Source organism: Callorhinus ursinus, unplaced genomic scaffold, assembly GCF_003265705.2.
Source record: "Callorhinus ursinus isolate GAN/ISIS: 27379988/994484 unplaced genomic scaffold, GSC_fseal_2.0 scaffold19, whole genome shotgun sequence".
Taxonomy (NCBI): Eukaryota; Metazoa; Chordata; class Mammalia; order Carnivora; family Otariidae; genus Callorhinus; species Callorhinus ursinus.
In genome coordinates, this window is record NW_027397081.1 from 5,574,293 (window position 1) to 5,591,264 (window position 16,972).

The following is a 16,972-nucleotide window of genomic DNA, read 5'->3' on the forward strand; positions in this document are numbered from 1 at the left end:
AAAGATAGTTGGGGGAAGCGGGGATTTGATAGAAAGCCCCTGACAACGTATCGAAAGCAGTTTCAGAGGGGCACCTGCCTGGCTCAGTAAGTGGAGCGGGGGACTCTTGATCTCCAGGCTGTGAGCTCAAGCCTCGGGTTGGATGTAGAGATTACTTAAAAATAAAATCTTTTTTAAAAAAAGCAATTTCATTAGGTATGGAGAAGGTTGTTGAAGACTAACTGGGTTGGTGGGAAATGAGTATAGATGGTTCTTTCCTAATGTTTAAAAAGGAGAATAATGGAGGGAGCAAAAATCTAAAGCATAAGGTAGAGAGGCTTTGTCTGGCTTTAGGATTGTGACGACTTGAGCATGTTTATAGGCTGAGGAGTCCAAGCAATTGGAAAGGAGATCAGAGCTATAAATAGCATGACAAAAAAGATCAACTATTGGGAAAAAAAGTGCCATATCCTTCGAGTGACAGGGGATTAAATGCGATATGGAAAGCGATACCTTTGTCTCCAAAACAAGGGAAGTTAAGGATGAATAACAATAGTGCGGGTTTGGATGTGGGCATGAACAAAGTGGAATTGTCGACTACTCTTATTTTTGCAAAAATACACTTTAAAACTGTTGTAAGTTTTAAAAGCCAGACCTTGAGTTCACTATTGCCCAATTCTAAGAAAGGGCAGTAAGATCGCATCAGAATTCAGGTGTGCTTTATTCATATTTGGCTCCCCGACCTGACTCGGCGAGATAGAGACCCCATTAGGATTTTTCCGATTTACAGAACGGAGACCCAGAAGACTGGGAGCTTTCGCGAGCATCTCAACATTTCACTTTTCCCCCCTCCTCTCCTCCGGGCTGGAAGGCCCCCAGAGGATGGCGTAATCCCCGGCATTCTTCTCACTCTGCTGTGGCACTGAAAGCAGTGAGGAAGATACCCGGTGGCGGCAGGAGCAACGGCCAAAGCGCTTGCTAGAAGCATCCAGAACTTGCTCTGCAAATTTATTTCGATTCTGTTCTTCGCTCCTTCACCTTGAGCGCGCGGAGGCGGCGCTGAGCAAGGCTAGACAGCAGGACGCCGTCAGCTGGAACCTGCAGCAGTCCGGGAAGGGGCAGAGCTCCCAGGGCCGCTCCCGTCCACGGAGGAACACGCAACAGCGGTGACCCGACTTGCAGGATCCCACCCAGACTCCGACAAGCCCACCCTCACGCCCGCAAGAAAACGATTCTCACTTTTCATTGGCTGACCCTGGCGGAGTGAGCCCTTGCTTCATTTTCATTGGCTGCCGCGGCCGTCACGTCCTCTCGCCACACCCACCTACCCGGCGGCGCCCAGTGAGCTTTAGGGGGGAGAGATTTACTGAGGGCGGGGGCGGGAGTCGCGCGCAGCCAGCCCGGGCGGTCCCCCCTCCCCACCCACCCCGCGCCGCGGCCCCCGCCCCGCCCCCCGGCCCGAGGCCCCGCCCCCGGCCCTGCCGGGTCCCGCCCCTCCCTCCAGAGAGGGCGGGGACCAGGCGGCGGCCGCAGTCGCAGGAATATGCTGGAAGCCGGCGGGCGGACGCCCAGGCGGTGCTGAAGGGACAGTTCCCGCCGCCAAACTTGCCCCGCGGCGGGAGGGCGGGTGGAGGGCCCCCGAGCCAGCGGGGGCACGTGAGCGATGGAGACCATCTGGATCTACCAGTTCCGCCTCATCGTGATCGGGGACTCCACGGTGGGCAAGTCGTGCCTCCTGCACCGCTTCACCCAGGGCCGCTTCCCCGGGCTGCGCTCCCCCGCCTGCGACCCCACGGTCGGCGTGGACTTCTTCTCCCGCCTGCTGGAGATCGAGCCGGGCAAGCGGATCAAGCTGCAGCTGTGGGACACGGCGGGGCAGGAGCGCTTCAGGTAGGGCCGCCGGGACCCCGGGGCACCCCGGGGACCGCCCCTTCCCCCGCGGTCCGCCGCCCCCGCCCGGCTCGGAGGAGGCTCCGGCCCTTCCCTCTCGAAAGTGCAAACACTCCATTCTCGCTTCCCTTCGCCCCTCCTCTTCCAGGGACGACTTCCTCCTCCGCAATTTCTCACTTGCTTCTTTGGCGCCCATTTCCTGCGCCTTTCCTTTCCCACGTGAACCGGGGTCCCCCAGTCGCGGACCCCCTCTTGCCCCGCGCTCTCTGCCCCTGCGGGTGTTGGGATCCCCAACTCTTCGGCACCCCTCCCCCTGCGCCCCAAACTCGGCGCCCCTCACTGCGCACACCCTGACCCGGCCACCCTCCAACGAGCTCCCCTTCTGCACGCCGCTCCTTGCGGCCCGGGAGAACTGCAAAGTGGGGTTCCCTCCGGCTTGACGGCGAGCGCCGCTCCGGCCCGGCCCGCTGCATGAGCTCATTGGGCACCGTTCAGAGAGGGAGGGGGATGCGGTGATGGCTGGAACACCTCACAGCACCGATTGTGGTCCTCAGAAATGCTGGGCCGTGTGACCCGTGGGAACACGTCTTAGGTAGCAAACACAGGCACGGGGGGCGGGGGTCCTCGTTTTGTTTAGTAGGGGCTGAGTTGTCTTTAGAAGTTTGTCATCACTGGTGGTTTGGAAGAGAGAGACACACAGATTTTGTCACGAACTTTTTCCTTTATGGCATTTATAATGGGTGCTTAACGTTCCAGGGTGCTAATACATCAGAAAATGCGTTCTGAATAGAGGAGGAGGGATCCAAATGAAGAGTCTCATTCTAAATGTTCACTGAGACCAGGAAGGATTTTGCAAAGACAGCTCATGTTATGCAAATAAAAATTAAATGTAATTTGTACGCATTTCCTGGATGTTTAACACTGAACCGCATAATAAAGCATATTTTAAAGTTGTAGGATTTGAGGACACCTTTTTTTGGGGGGGGAGGTAGGAAATCTGATACACTGTAATGTTTTGGGTTGTGGGTTTTTGTTTTTGTTTTGGGTTTTGTTTTTTTTTTTTTTTTGAGATTGCATTGTCACCTGAAATTCACTTAAGCAAGCGTTTTGCAATCTTCAGCAAGTACTCTGCCTGTGAAACGCAGTAGGCCATGAGGGGGACTTCCCAAACATGGCTTCCCCTCACCAGCTCCAGCCAGCTTCCCTTCCCAATGAGATCAGCCTCCTCCTGTGAGTGAGGATGTTCCAACTTTTAAAGTTTTGGCTTCCATTCCCAGCTACACCCGGATTCAGACAGATGATAAGTGAACTGCTTAGCTTGCTCATAACTTGGTTTTCAACTATGTATGAAGTGGAAAGATGATAAGGCCAACCCCTCAGAGAGATGTTAAAGCTTCCTGTTAACGTTTTGAATCGTACCAGACCTAGAATTACATGAAGAATTTTGTTTTTCCTTTTCGAGAAGCCTCTTTGTTAAAATAGGGTTTCAAACTTCTGATTCCTCATCTATAAAATGGGTTCATTATGATCTCTTAAGATTCCTTCCAGTTTTACCATTGTAAGATTGATTGCAAATTCCTTCCCTTGTCATCTCAATCAAAGTTGAATCTTTAGGTATTTTGTGGTCCAAAAAAAAAAAAAAAAAAACCATTTTAGAGTATCTCTTTCCCCTCCCCTTTAAATGAATACAATAAAAACATATTCTTTATGCCTTAAACTTCTAAAAACTAGCGAGTTGCAACTACAAGAAACATAAGTAGTAAAATCTTATTGTATCTAATTATTTCCCAAAAAGTTGCCCCTGAACTTACTGACAAGATAGTTAAGGATAATTAATTTGTTAGATTTTAAAGTCCTTTCTGCTAAATAGATCATTGTTTTTTAATGCCTTTGAGCGCATGTAAATACTAATTCATTGTATATACATTATTAAAGCCAGACAGTACCTCTCCCATAATAATACAAGGACATTTAGGGAATGTTTACTGACAATGAGTCATGCTTTATTTTGTCTGGCTCTTTACCAAAGATATATTCATAAATACATACATATTTCAGTAGCTACCTCCAAATACTTGCTTTTCTGTTTAGCAGAATTTTTCACTGTAAAATTGCATTTGAAACAATCATTGTTAAATCATTCTGTATCTTTAAGAAAATAGATATAATTTAAGTAATAGATATCCTGACACATTTTATTTCATAGAAAGGTACTGTAGTTCATGAAGAGAACAGCCATATAATATCATTAGGCATTCATGGGAAATTTTATATTTCAAGGTTTATTATTGATTGGATATAAATTAGCAAAAGGACTCTACTTTAGATAACTCAGGGTGTAGCTTGAAAATATTAAGAAAACAGAACAAAATAATGAGCTGATGATTATGACCACACTTAGCCTTAGTTTTCTCCCCTCCCTCCACCCAGAGCTTGAGGTATAATTGACACATAAGTCCTCAATTTTCAGCGTTCAGATTAACAAATGCTAGAAGACAATAATTACTTGCAAAAAGTAAGAAGGAACACAAAGTGAAAAGGCTTACAAAAATAATGTGTATGTGAGCATACCATGAATTGTAATGTTTTTATTAACACTGTGTTAATGAGGATAAATGTCAAATTACCGTGTTAAAGAGAGTCAAAATTACAGTCCCTTTGTTAAAGATGAAAATTTATTTCTCCGTGTGTAATAGTCTCAAGGTAATTGGTCTGTGTTGGTGGAGGGACTCTGCTCTGAGCCATCATTCGAGTACTTCCTTTTTAATTTTCTGCCAACCCTAAGATATTATCATCATCTTCATGAACACTGTGTTCCTACACAGGGGAAGGAAAAAGAAAAGCTCTAAATCAAATGTTCCTTTTTTTTTTTTTTTTTTTTTTTTGGCTCCATGCCTAATATGGGGCTTGAGTTCACAACCCCAAGATCAAGAGTTGCGTGCTCCACCGACTGGGCCAGCCACCCAGGCGTCCCAGCAATGTTCCTTTTAAGCAAGTGAGACCACTGTGGTACAGATCACTTCAGCTCTAATTTCACTAAGAAGAAATTAGCTACAAGGCCATAGTTAGGCTGGGCTACCTTGTGCCCATGAAGAAGGGAAGGTGGATCTGGCATTGTGGGCTTTGCAGGGAAACCAGCAAACACCACTTTCAAATTTTAATCATCACAGTGGACAAAGTTCAGCAGAAAAGGAAGCAAGAATATCGTATAGCACAGCGTTAATAAGGATAAATATTAGAGGCTGCTAAGAAGTATGGAGAGCATCAAATATAGGAATATAAATTTTGAACTTCCCATAGAAAGCGCTTCAAGCAATATGAAGATAAAACGAGATAAAGAAATAGCAATGTTGGCTGTAGGGATATGTAAATTCAAGGCTTCAAACCAGATTTTGCCTTTTATTTCTGGTTGTGTGATCTTTGGGGTATTATAGTTACAGCAAGTGATTATAAAGAGTATAGGATCCTCCTGGTACAGTGCTTCTCAGAGTGTGTCCTGCAGAACAGTTATATCCCTTGTGATTCTTTTTAAAAATGAATTCTGTGACCAGGTAAATTTGGGAATACCTATACTCCATGTACCACTCTCTTAGAAATTGATATCAAAGGCTCTCAGAAGTCTTGCAGCAAGGAAGCCCATTTAACTTTGATTAAACTATCATGTCTCAAATTTTATTTTTAAAAGTGTAAAAATCTGCGCTAACTCGTGTTCGAAGGAGTATAACCTGAGAGAAGTTCCACTGATAGAGTTGCTCTAGTCACATCCTCGGAGCAGAATCCCTGAACTTTTGAGGTGTAGAGCAGTGCAAGACCTTCTAAAGTTCCTTACCAAGGGCAGTCAATATTAATATAATTAATATTATATTAATAATATAATATTATATTAACCCCAACATCTGAGGGTGGCCTCTAACACACTGAACATTCTGGGCCTCTCCCTAACCCTCCATCTGCCTTGTCATCTCTTTTTCTTTAGCGTCTCTTCTACTGTGACTCTCTCTTCCTCTTGTGTCCTGCGTCTCCTTCAGCTGCTTATTTTTATTTCTCCGGTACCCCTCTCCTCTGTCTGTCCCTTTTCCGTTTCCTCCCACCCTCCATCTTTTTCCACTCCTTCCTTCTCATCTCAGTGTGTCTCTTACTCTGTCATTTCATTTTATCTATCCCCTGGCTCCCTTGTGTCTCTGCTTCCTCCTGGCCCTTCAAAACATTCATATGAAGTTAATGTTTAAAAGTGTCTTAATTTGGGGCACCTGGGTGGCTCAGTCGTTAAGCGTCTGCCTTCAGCTCAGGTCATGGTCCCAGGGTCCTGGGATCGAGCCCCGCATCGGGCTCCCTGCTCCGCGGGAAGCCTGCTTCTCCCTCTCCTGCTCCCGCTCCTTGTTCTCTCTCTCTCTCACTCTCTCTCTAAAATTAAATAATTAATTAATTAAAATGCTCAAAAATAATACATTTTAAAAAATAAAAGTGTCTTAATTTGCCTCTGAAGCCAGTAATACACCGTATGTTAATTAATTGAATTTAAATTTTAAAAAGATGAAACAAAATAAAAGTGGCTTATGTTCTTTGTTTTTAATTTTAAAAGTAAATAAGATGAACATTTTCTATTTCTCCTTAAGAGAACGTTTTATTTGTTTTAAAGATTTATTTATTTATTTTCGAGAGAGAGAGAGCATGCCCCCGAGTGGGGGGAGGGGCAGAGGAAGAGGGAGAGGGGGAGTCCTCAAGCAGACTCCCTGCTGAGCGAGGAGCCTGATATGGGGCTTGATCCCATGATCTATGAGATCATGACCTGAGCCAAAACCAAGAGTCAGATGCTTAACCAACTGAGCCACCCCAGGTGCCCCTTAAGCGAACGTTTTAAATGCCTAAACTAAATTGTTTTTGTTTTTGTTTTTGATTCCTACCCTCTTGACTGCAGTTCGTAGTCTTCAATAGAAAAAGATTTTCTGATCCGGGATCGGTGGGTTCATAACTGCATACGTCACAGAGTGGAAATTGTCTGCAGTTAAGTGCCATAATCATCGCGGTCTCCCGTGGTTCCAGATTTTTAGAAACAGTAAAAGTGATGCTCTGTTTGTGTTGAGTCATCAGATAAAATAATGTCTTGGTTAAAATTATTTGTGTTGTAGGGGGCGCCTGGTGGCTCAGTGGGTTAAGTGTCTGCCTTTATCTCAGGTCATGATCCCAGGGTCCTGCGATTGAGCCCCACGTCGGGCTCCCTGCTCCGCGGGAAGTCTGCTTCCCCCTCTGCCCCTCCCCCTGCTTCTGTGCATTCTCTCTCTTTCTCTCTCTCTGTCAAATAAATAAATAAAATCTTTAAAAAAATTATTTGTGTTGTAAGTAACAGATCTAGCCAAATTAGTTTAGGTATTAGGGGATAAATTATAAAGGATCCAGATCTCATGAGTGGCAGAAGCTCATGGCACATGCAGGTATCTGGAAGTATGGGAACCCCAGCGAGAGTCTGTGGGTTTGCCCTCTGGTGCCTCTCCAGCTCCGTTAGCTCCCAGTTCTCTTGGGGGTCTCAGCCTCTTACTCAGATTCTGGGAAGAAAAGAATCTCCTGGACTACTTGACCATTTCATCTGCTACTCAGGGACTACCAGTGAGTCAGCTTCCCCACAGTCAAACTGCAAGACACATTTACGTATAATACAGATATAAATACATATATATCAGATGTATATATACATATAATATACATAAAATATGTAATATATATTATACATGTAATACAGATACAAATACACAAGGTATGTATTTATGGGTCACACAAGGGTCTACTTTTTGGAAAAGAGAAATCCACAGAAGGAAGTGAGCAGTCATCCCCCGAAGTATCTATTTTGTGGTGTTTCAGGGTAACATGGTGTGTAAGAATGAGTCAACATCATTTCTCCCAAGTGTAGCAGGATGTGAAGAGATGACGCGTGTAGCCAGACATATTTTTATTCTGTAAGGATTATTGTCCTTGTCCCTCGGGGCATTTAGCCCATTTTGAGTGACTGTGTAGTCAACACAGTCAAGAAACTAGCTAGTAATTTGAAAAATCTGTAATTGTCTTTCTTAATTTCTTTTTTCTTCAACAATTCAACTGATTTGGCCACAACCTCAACGCCCTGTTGGTATAGGAAGGTGATTATACCTCCTGAAGTAAACTAAATACTGTTCCCCAAATGTCTCAGGGCCCTGAGCCAAATTACAAATAGGCAAAGCCCATTCTTGGGGACCCTCTGGGGCTTTCCCAGTTTTCTTTCCTTCTGCGTTTTGCCACCGACACCTTGACCTATTCTCTTCCGTTCTCCCTCACATCCCTTAATAGTCCACCTTCACTTCAGAGACCAACACACAAGTATTAATGGTTGAAAACAACTTAATAAGGGTCTTGCCAGGAGTATTTAGATCCTAAAAGGGGATGACCACTTAGCGAGGGAATGCCGCCCCGTCCTGATGCCTCCCCGGTGGCAGAGTTCTAGATAATGTGGCTGTTGGTGGTGGAAAGTCCTCCCGTGTTGCTACACTGAGGACCACCTGTTCCGACACAGCGGCCCCACATTTAGCTTTCAAAGCAAGGTTAGGGGGACAAAAGTTAGAGATGACGTTGTGAGTACATAGATTACCACAGGAAAGTTTTTGCTTGAAGGAAAGTGCTGTGCTCAGTCTGTGAGAGAGAGAGGAAATTTCTAGCCATCGTTAGTCGGTTTGACTAGCGGATAAAGATTTCTGATTTACCTTTCACAGCCATGTTACTTAAAGGTTTAAAGAGTACTTCTTGGAATGGCCAAAGCCTATTTAGTGTGCTGGTTGTTCCTGTCCTGGCGGACTTAGAGGGAATCTTTTCTCTTTCAATGGAAAGTGGAAAAGGTGACCCACCCGAGTGACACTGGGATACACACACACCAGGAAACATCAGATACTGCTTTAATAGGATATTTTAATTCTTTCTGAAGCGAAGTACCTGCAAAGCCTCTACTTTATGATTTTAATAAATCTCTAAATGTCAGTAAGTTTTCATCAATTCTGATAATATATAATTCCGGAAAGTTCACTTTAAAAATTGCTACCCCAGGGGCGCCTGGGTGGCTCAGTCAGTTGAGCATCTGCCTTAGGTTCAGGTCATGATCTCAGCGGGGAGTCTACTTCTCCCTCTCCCTCTGCCCCTCCCCCCTGCTTGTGTTTTCTCTCTCTCTCTCAAATTAAAATCTTTGAAAAATTAAAAAATAAAAATTGCTACCCCACACACTCCACCTGGCTTATCACGAAACATCTTATTAGGGTAAAAACCATTGTTTTTTGACAGGAATCTATGTAATAAAGTACTGGTCTGACCTTCAAAAGTTCCAGAAAAACATGAAACAGAGGTCAAAGTATGTTCTAAATTTACAAGTATATTTCTAGTTTAAGCTGTGAAAGAGTTTCAAAATACAGGTAAGCAGTTCTGTATATAAGCGTGACTAAGTAAACGTTGATGGCTAGCTGGCATATAATTTTAGTTTGGCTTAAAATCTTAACAGCATACTCTTAAATGTTCTTGAAATGTAGTGAAGTTTTTCTGTTTTCCTATGGTAGCGATTCATTTTTAATTTAGGAACAACTTGTAACTCAAATTACTGTATTACTGGCAGCAAGTGTTTAAGACCATCAGTTGGTATTAATAGCAAGGATATAAAGAAGCTCTTGATACAAAGAAACCATCAAAAATATCTCAGTGCCAAAAAATACTGAGGTAAGGGAACAGAGATTTTATTTATTTTATTTTATTTTATTTTATTTTTTATTATTAACATATATTATTTGTTTCTGAGGTACATGTCTGGGATTCAACAGTCTCGCACAATTCACAGCGCTCACCATAGCACATACCCTCCCCAATGTCTGTCACCCAGCCACCCCATCCCTCCCACCCCCCTCCACTCCAGCAACCCTCAGTTTGTTTCCTGAGATTAAGAATTCCTCATATCAGTGAGGTCATATGATACATGTCTTTCTCTGATTGACTTATTTCACTCAGCATAACACCCTCCAGTTCCATCCACATCATTGCAAATGGTGAGATTTCAATTTTTGATGGCTGAGTAATATTCCATTGTGTATATATACCACCTCTTCTTTATCCATTCATCTGTCGATGGACATCTGGGCTCTTTGCATAGTTAGGCTATTGTGGACATTGCTGCTATAAACATTGGGGTGCACGGGCCCCTTCGAATCAGTATTTTTGTATCCTTTGGGATAAATACCCAGTAGTGCAACTGCTGGATCATAGATCATAGGGTAGCTCTATTTTCAACTTTTTGAGGAACCTCCGTACTGTTTTCCAGAGTGGCTGTGCCAGGTAGGGAGCAGAGACTCCTCTTAGGCTTGTTTCTACTTCACTAATGTGGTGAGTGCATTGGAAGTCACTTGTGAAAGGTCTTTGTCAAGCCATGCTCAAAAGGTCATCAGTGACTTTTCTTGGCAAATGTGATCTTTCTCTATGCCTATTTTTTTAAGTTTATTTTTTGTAGTTATCTCTACACCCAGTGTGGGGCTCGAGCTCACAGCCCCTGACATCAAGAGTTGCATGCTCTTTCAACATGGCCAGTCAGGCTCTTATTTTTTTTTCTAATTTTTATATGATTGGTCATAGTTTCTTTTTAAATTATCTTGCTGTACTAAGAATGTTAAAAGTGGTTTTTCTTCTGATTTTTAAGTCTCTCTAAATATATTTCTTTTTTGTAGGACTTAGTGGGCTATGACCTCACATAGATAAGGCTTAGGGACATCCTTCATTACAGATTCCTGCCTCAGAAATACAAAAGAATGGTGTGGGGCCCAAACGGCACCCTCTCTGAGAAAAGATTAGGAAAGAATACTCCAAACAGGAGTTAGATATTAAGAACTTCCTGGCATGATGAAGAAAAGATTATAATTTCTTAAATTCTAGGCATTGCCTCTCGTTTTTCTTCAGTGTAGTGTTTTTCAGAGTGATGTTAATAGGTGTAATTTGAGAAGAGGTTTCCTTGACCAAATAGTTTGGGAAATGTTGGGCTGTTGCAGGATTTCTCAGGGTCTCTAATATATGGATATAGTAATCCACGTTGTGAATCCCCAAGGTAGATACGGTGTTTCCCTAACCCAGAGTCCTTTTACACAGAGCATTTTATTTTGTTTTTTTTTTTTAAGATTTTATTTATTTGTCAGAGAGAGAATGCACGTACAAGCAGGGGGAGCGGCAAGCAGAGGGAGAAGTAGGCTCCCCACTGAGCAAGGAGCCTGATGTGGGACTTGATCCCAGGACCCCGAGATCATGACCTGAGCTGAAGGCAGACACTTAACCAACTGAGCCACCCAGGTGGCCCTACACAGAACATTTTAGAAACTGGTAGGTATGTAGGTAGGTGGAGCACTTTAGGAAATAATACTTCAAAAAAAAAATAGGCAATTCCTTAAATTTTAGGAATATATTTTGAGAATCTCTCATGGTTTCTTCTTTCATGTGATTCACCATGTCCCTTTTGCTGCTGCTCCCAGGTATGATTTCATCAGATTTCCCCTTTAAAACTCTTGATGTTTTAGGAAAAGATCCAGTAGCGTTTGAGAGTCCCTTGATTTCTGTCCCCTCAGTCGAAATTAAGAGGTTGATCTTCTTCCTGACTTCTAGCCCCTTGTTACACTTTTACTCAGATCACACAGGACCTTCAACACTTGTTTTAAGCACAAAACCTCCCGGTTAGAATCAGTAGAGAAACTGGAAGAAAGGTAAAGGAGCAAATGGATGAAACTTCTTAATTTCAGATTTTCTAGATATGAAAGGCTATGGGAAAGCAAAATGTTAATGAAGCAGATATGAGGTGAAATTTAAGACCAATCTGATAGAATAGATTGGTAGACTGAAAAGGGAATTACAAGTGAAAGAGTAGATACAGTTAGTTGTACAGCAGACAATCATTAGCGGCAAAGAAAATTAGTGAGAAAGTGGGGGGGGGGGCAGATACGTGAAAGACGCTGCAGAGGGGCGCCTGGGATGCTCAGTCGGTGAAGCGTCTGCCTTCGGCTCAGGTCATGATCTCAAGGTCCTGGGATCGAGTCCCGCATCGGGCTCCCTGCTCAGCGGGGAGTCTGCGTCTCCCTCTGCTCCCCTTGCTCATGTTCTCTCTCTCTCTCTCTCAAATAAATAAAATCTTAAAAAAAAAAAAAAGCTGCAGGGGTCAGCCACACTGTGGTCAACATACTGGCCATTTTAGTCTATAAATAACTGTAGCCACAGCACCGGGAAAAGAACAGACAGGTGGTCTGATAACAGCAGTCTCAGTTGTTAATAATACAGTTAATGTCCAGAACGGCTTTAACTTGTCCCAGAGGTTACAGCTCCTCGGTGGTTTGCTCAAGGACCCTGTTCTCTTAACTCTGTGGTCAGTGCTCTTTCTGCTGCACCAGGCCTCCTGACATAATTGAAAAGAGTTTTACTGGCACACTGTGCAGTTTCTGTCCTGAAAGTACTGTTTGCACACGGCTACCTCCCCCGTTTTCTATACACCCATGTCAGTGACCCTCTCCACCCAAACCAGTATTTTACTGCTGGGTTCAGAAAACAAGGTGGAAATAGCTTTACACACAGTAACAGTACTGGTCACTGGCAGCAAACAGCTGTATTTGCATGGACCCTTCCCCCGCCTCCATGCAGTACTCCGGGACTGCACTGGTATACTCAGTGGCAGGGGTGAGCCCAGCCGCTGCAGTGGACAAGCTTGTATGATGTATCCCGCCTTATTAGACAAGGAGAGGTGTCGGGTACTGCCCCAAGCTACCAGCAAATACTGGCTGTGGTGTCTGCAAAGCAGCTTTCCAATCCTTAAGCTCTGTCCCCTTTTTTTCTGGAGAAGTTGACATCAACCAGGATGATTCACTTGTTAAAATCCAGGCACTGATTTAGCTTAGCTGTTGGTCAAGCACTAGATGTAACAATAGATGTAAGTAAGGTAGAGGGGCGCCCGGGTGGCTCAGTCAGTTAAGCGTCCGACTCTTGGTTCCAGCTCAGGTCATGATCTTGGGGTTGTGGGATCGAGCCCTGCGTAGGGCTCTGTGTTCAGTGGGCGTCTGCTAGAGATTCTCTCCCTCTCTCTCTGCCCCTCCCACTTGTTCTCACTCTCTCTAAAATGAATAAATAGAATTTTTTTAAAAAATCAGGGCGCCTGGGTGGCTCAGTTGGTTAGGCGACGGCCTTTGGCTCAGGTCATGATCCTGGAGTCCCGGGATCGAGTCCCGCATCGGGCTCCCTGCTTGGCAGGGAGTCTGCTTCTCCCTCTGACCCAACCCCCTCTCATGCTCTCTCTCTCTGTCTCTCTCTCATTCTCTCAAATAAATAAATTTAAAAAATAAAAAAATAAAAAATCAGTAAGATATAGTCTCACTTTCAAGGTCCATGCTGTCCCTCTTCTGGGTACAGACTATGCTGCCGTAATGAAGAGACTGCCCAAATACAGCTCCTTAAATAATACAGGACTTTGTTGCTCCTCCAGTAATAGAGTGAACGATTCCAGGCTGTCAGGGTGGCTCTGCCTCGGGATCAACTTCCAGAATTCTTCCGAATTTGCTGTTTCCCAGCAAGCAGGAAGGAGGCGGAGGAAGCCGACTGCAAATGGCTTCTCCAAGGAGATGAATTGCAGATTGCACACACACTACTTCTCATGCCCCATGAATCCAGATTTTGTGACATGACCACAGCGGACTGCAAGAGAGCTGGGGAATACTGTCTCTGTGAGTTGCTAGGTGCCGGCCAAAACGTGGGAGTTCTGTCACTAAAGGAAGACAGGGAGAATGGATCCCGGGAGACAGTTGTCTTTCTCAGACTTGTGGCTAGAAAGATAATAATCAAATACTTGCAGTAAGGGCTGGTAAGTACTAAAATAAGTTCCAGTGGTAGAACAACGGGAGGCATCATCCTCTGTGCTCGTTTCAGGGGAGGTATCCCGAAGAAGCTGGCCCTTGATGCTGGGACGTGAAGGATGTGAGAGAGAGAGGTAACAAAAGGACCAACTACAGTAGAAAGAGAAGTGGCTTCCAGTCATAATAGCAGATTGAACCACTGTATCGATTCTAGCCTTTTTTTCCTGAAATCTCACTAAGGTGAGGATAGTTTTCTTTTGTTTTTGGAACCATAAACCCTCAAAACAAGGAGAGTTAGGTAAGGAGACAACAGCAACAAAATTTTGGAAGCAGGAAAGCAGATGGAGGGATGGTCAATGAATTAGCGGATTCAAGAAAGTTGCAATTGTTGGAGAAAAGCTAACAACCAACCCAGTGTATACCATTGAAGCCCCAAAGACTCAGGAAGTGGTTGGCACCAGATATGTCCAGAAGTAGGAGTGCTAAAATAAGGCTCATTGATTGTCAGTCTGGTTAAGAAAGTTGGGATTCTCACATCTCCACCACCATTCCACACACCAGGTAACTTCCTCTCCCCCCACATTGACAAAAACTGGAAATTTATTCTTGGGAAAGAATTAGAGTCTTTAATTGGAAGAACCAGGCACAACTGAAGTCAGGCTGGCTTATTAAAAGTAAGGGCATTAAGTGAATGCATGCATGTTGGATGCTAATACAGTCTAGTTCTCTCCCCTCTCCCCTGCTCAGCTCCCAGAATGCTGGCAGCCAGCCCCACACCTCCCTTCAAACATTGGTGAAGCCATTTCTGAAGAATCTGACCAGCCCAAAAGGAGAAACTTAAGATACCAATATGAGAGTCCCACAACGAAGTGATCCAGCCTGATTTTCTGGCAGTGGGGCTTTTGGTCTCAACGCAGGATTGCAAGAAATATGGGGGGGGTGCGCCTGGGTGGCTCAGTCGTTAAGCGTCTGCCTTTGGCTCAGGTCATGATCCCAGGGTCCTGGGATGGAGCCCCACATCGGGCTCCCTGCTCGGCATGGAGCCTGCTTCTCCCTCTCCCTCTGCCCTGCCCTGCTCATGTGCTCTCTCTCTCTCTCTCAAATAAATAAAACCTTAAAAAAAAGAAATATTAGGAAATCTGTAATATAAAACCTAGAGACCAAAACAGAGACCAAAGCAACCAGAGAAACAAATTGAATAAGGGGGAAAGGAATGTTAAAATAAAACTGTCTTTAATTTCCTCAGAGAGATAATGGGAAAATAACCATCAAAAGAAGAACAGGATACTATTTTTTTAGAGGAATATTTTGAGAACAAAAGAGCTTTAGAAACACAGCAGGAAAAAAACAAAGCATTCAAAAAGAGAAAGAAAATAGGAAAAGATTTTATTAAAAATTAAAGAAGATAATCCAGAAGATTCAATACACAAGTAACAGGCGTTCCAGAGAGAACAGAAGAAACACAGGGGAGAAATCCTCAGTGAAGCAACTCAAGAAAATCTTCCAAAACCTAGGGCCCTGAGTTTTCAGATGGGAAGGGCCTAACAGTGTAATGGATGAAGGGAGACAGACTCGAAGGGACGTCGTCATGAAATTCTAGAACACTGACACCACAGAGAAGTTCCTACCGACAGACGTTCCGAGGGGAGGAAAAAAATCAGGGATCGTGTTGGTTTCAGACTTCCGAAAACAGCAGTGGAAGCCAGAAGGTGATGGAGAGACTGCAAAATTCTGGAAGAACTCTATGTCTGACTTGACTGTCATTCACCTGGGAGAGCAGAATAAATCGCACTTGGAAGATTTTGAAATCTCACACCCTGTGTCTTTGTAAGGAGAGCATGTGCGCTCAGCACACGCACGTGAGAGAGGAAACCAGGAGTGATGAACACGGATACAGGAGACAGGAACTCCCTCTGAAGATGGGCAGAGGCCGTGGCCAGGAGGACGGTGAGGGGGGACCGCAGCGTGGCCCCTCTCTGAAGGACAGCCGGGCCAGCCTGTAGTGGGAGATCTGCTCGGGAAGACGAAAAAGACTAATGAGAACTCCTTGAAAGAACACAGCTGGCAGAGTGTGTGGAATGGGATTATTGAGGTTAGCACAGAAAAAGATGTGGTGGAGACTTTCATGCTCACTCTTATCAGATGCTGCTTTTCTTGAGGACAGGTGGGAGGCGTACCTTGCCCTTGCTCCTACAGAGACAGAATCATGTGACTAACTGTGGCCAGTGGATTTGAGCAGAAGCAGTATATGGTGGTTTTAAAACTCAGCCCATCCGTTTTGAGTCTATCTTTGTGTGTGGTGTAAGGAAAAAAAAAAAATCAGCCCGGATTCTTTATCATTCCTCCCATCCACAGGTGGGGGGGTCTGTTACTACGGCAAGCCTGGCCCATCTTTATGAATACACAAGATAATTATTAATCCTAGAAAAGATTGTGCAGGAAAGGAGGAGTCACAGTTTACTTCAGGGCGTCCGTGATCAGAATGACACAGGTGCCAAGAAATGATCTGCCTAAAGTCATGACGTAATGGTACCGGCAGTTGGGGAATGGGGGAAAGTAAGAATGTGTGGAAAGTGTGCATGTCACTTTGATAAAAACACGAACTTAGAAAAAGAAGGAGGGACACCTGGGTGGCTCAGTCGGTGGAGCGACCGACTCTTGGTTTCAGCTCTGGTCATGATCTCAGGACAATGCTTCTCTTCCTCTCCCTCGCTCTTCCCCCCGATCTGCGTGCACTCTCTTGCTCTCTATCTCAAATAAGTAAAATCTTCTTTAAAGGAAGAGAAAGAAGGAAAAGAACATTAGCATAATCTGTTCAAATGACTTGAAAATAAAAGCTGCATAACTTCAGAGATAGAATGAAATGAGAAAAGGCTACACACCCACTACAAATTCCAGGACGCGGAGAGGTGTACAAAAGCACGCGAAACGGAGCAGTGCAGAGAAAGTCGTGTGGAAACAGACATAAGTCACAAAAATGGTGGGAGAGTTATAACCCAAGATGGCCATCGTCTTATTTTTATCTGGCAGAAGGATGCCGGAAAGCCTTGGAGTGAGGGCTAAAGTCTTTCATACATTTTTTGGTAACATACCGCATAGAAAATAAGCATCATTTCATTATCACTTGCAGACAATTAGCAAAGCTAGAAACCGTTCCCATTAATTTCCAAATGAACTGTTGTTGTGTGTGGGTTTTTTTGTAAATATTTTATTTATTTATTTGACAGAGAGAGACACAG

General features: G+C 44.3%; 1 protein-coding gene across 1 annotated transcript in view; it reads left to right on the plus strand.

Annotated features, from left to right (window-relative positions):
- LOC112840626 (ras-related protein Rab-39A) overlaps positions 1 to 16,972 on the plus strand; it is a 71,060-nt gene that overhangs the window by 39,442 nt on the left and 14,646 nt on the right. Inside the window, exon 4 of the mRNA XM_073903683.1 lies at positions 851 to 1,869. Within this exon, the coding sequence (XP_073759784.1) occupies positions 1,643 to 1,869 (227 nt within the window). The 5' untranslated portion in view covers positions 851 to 1,642. The remainder of the gene's footprint in view (positions 1 to 850; positions 1,870 to 16,972) is intronic.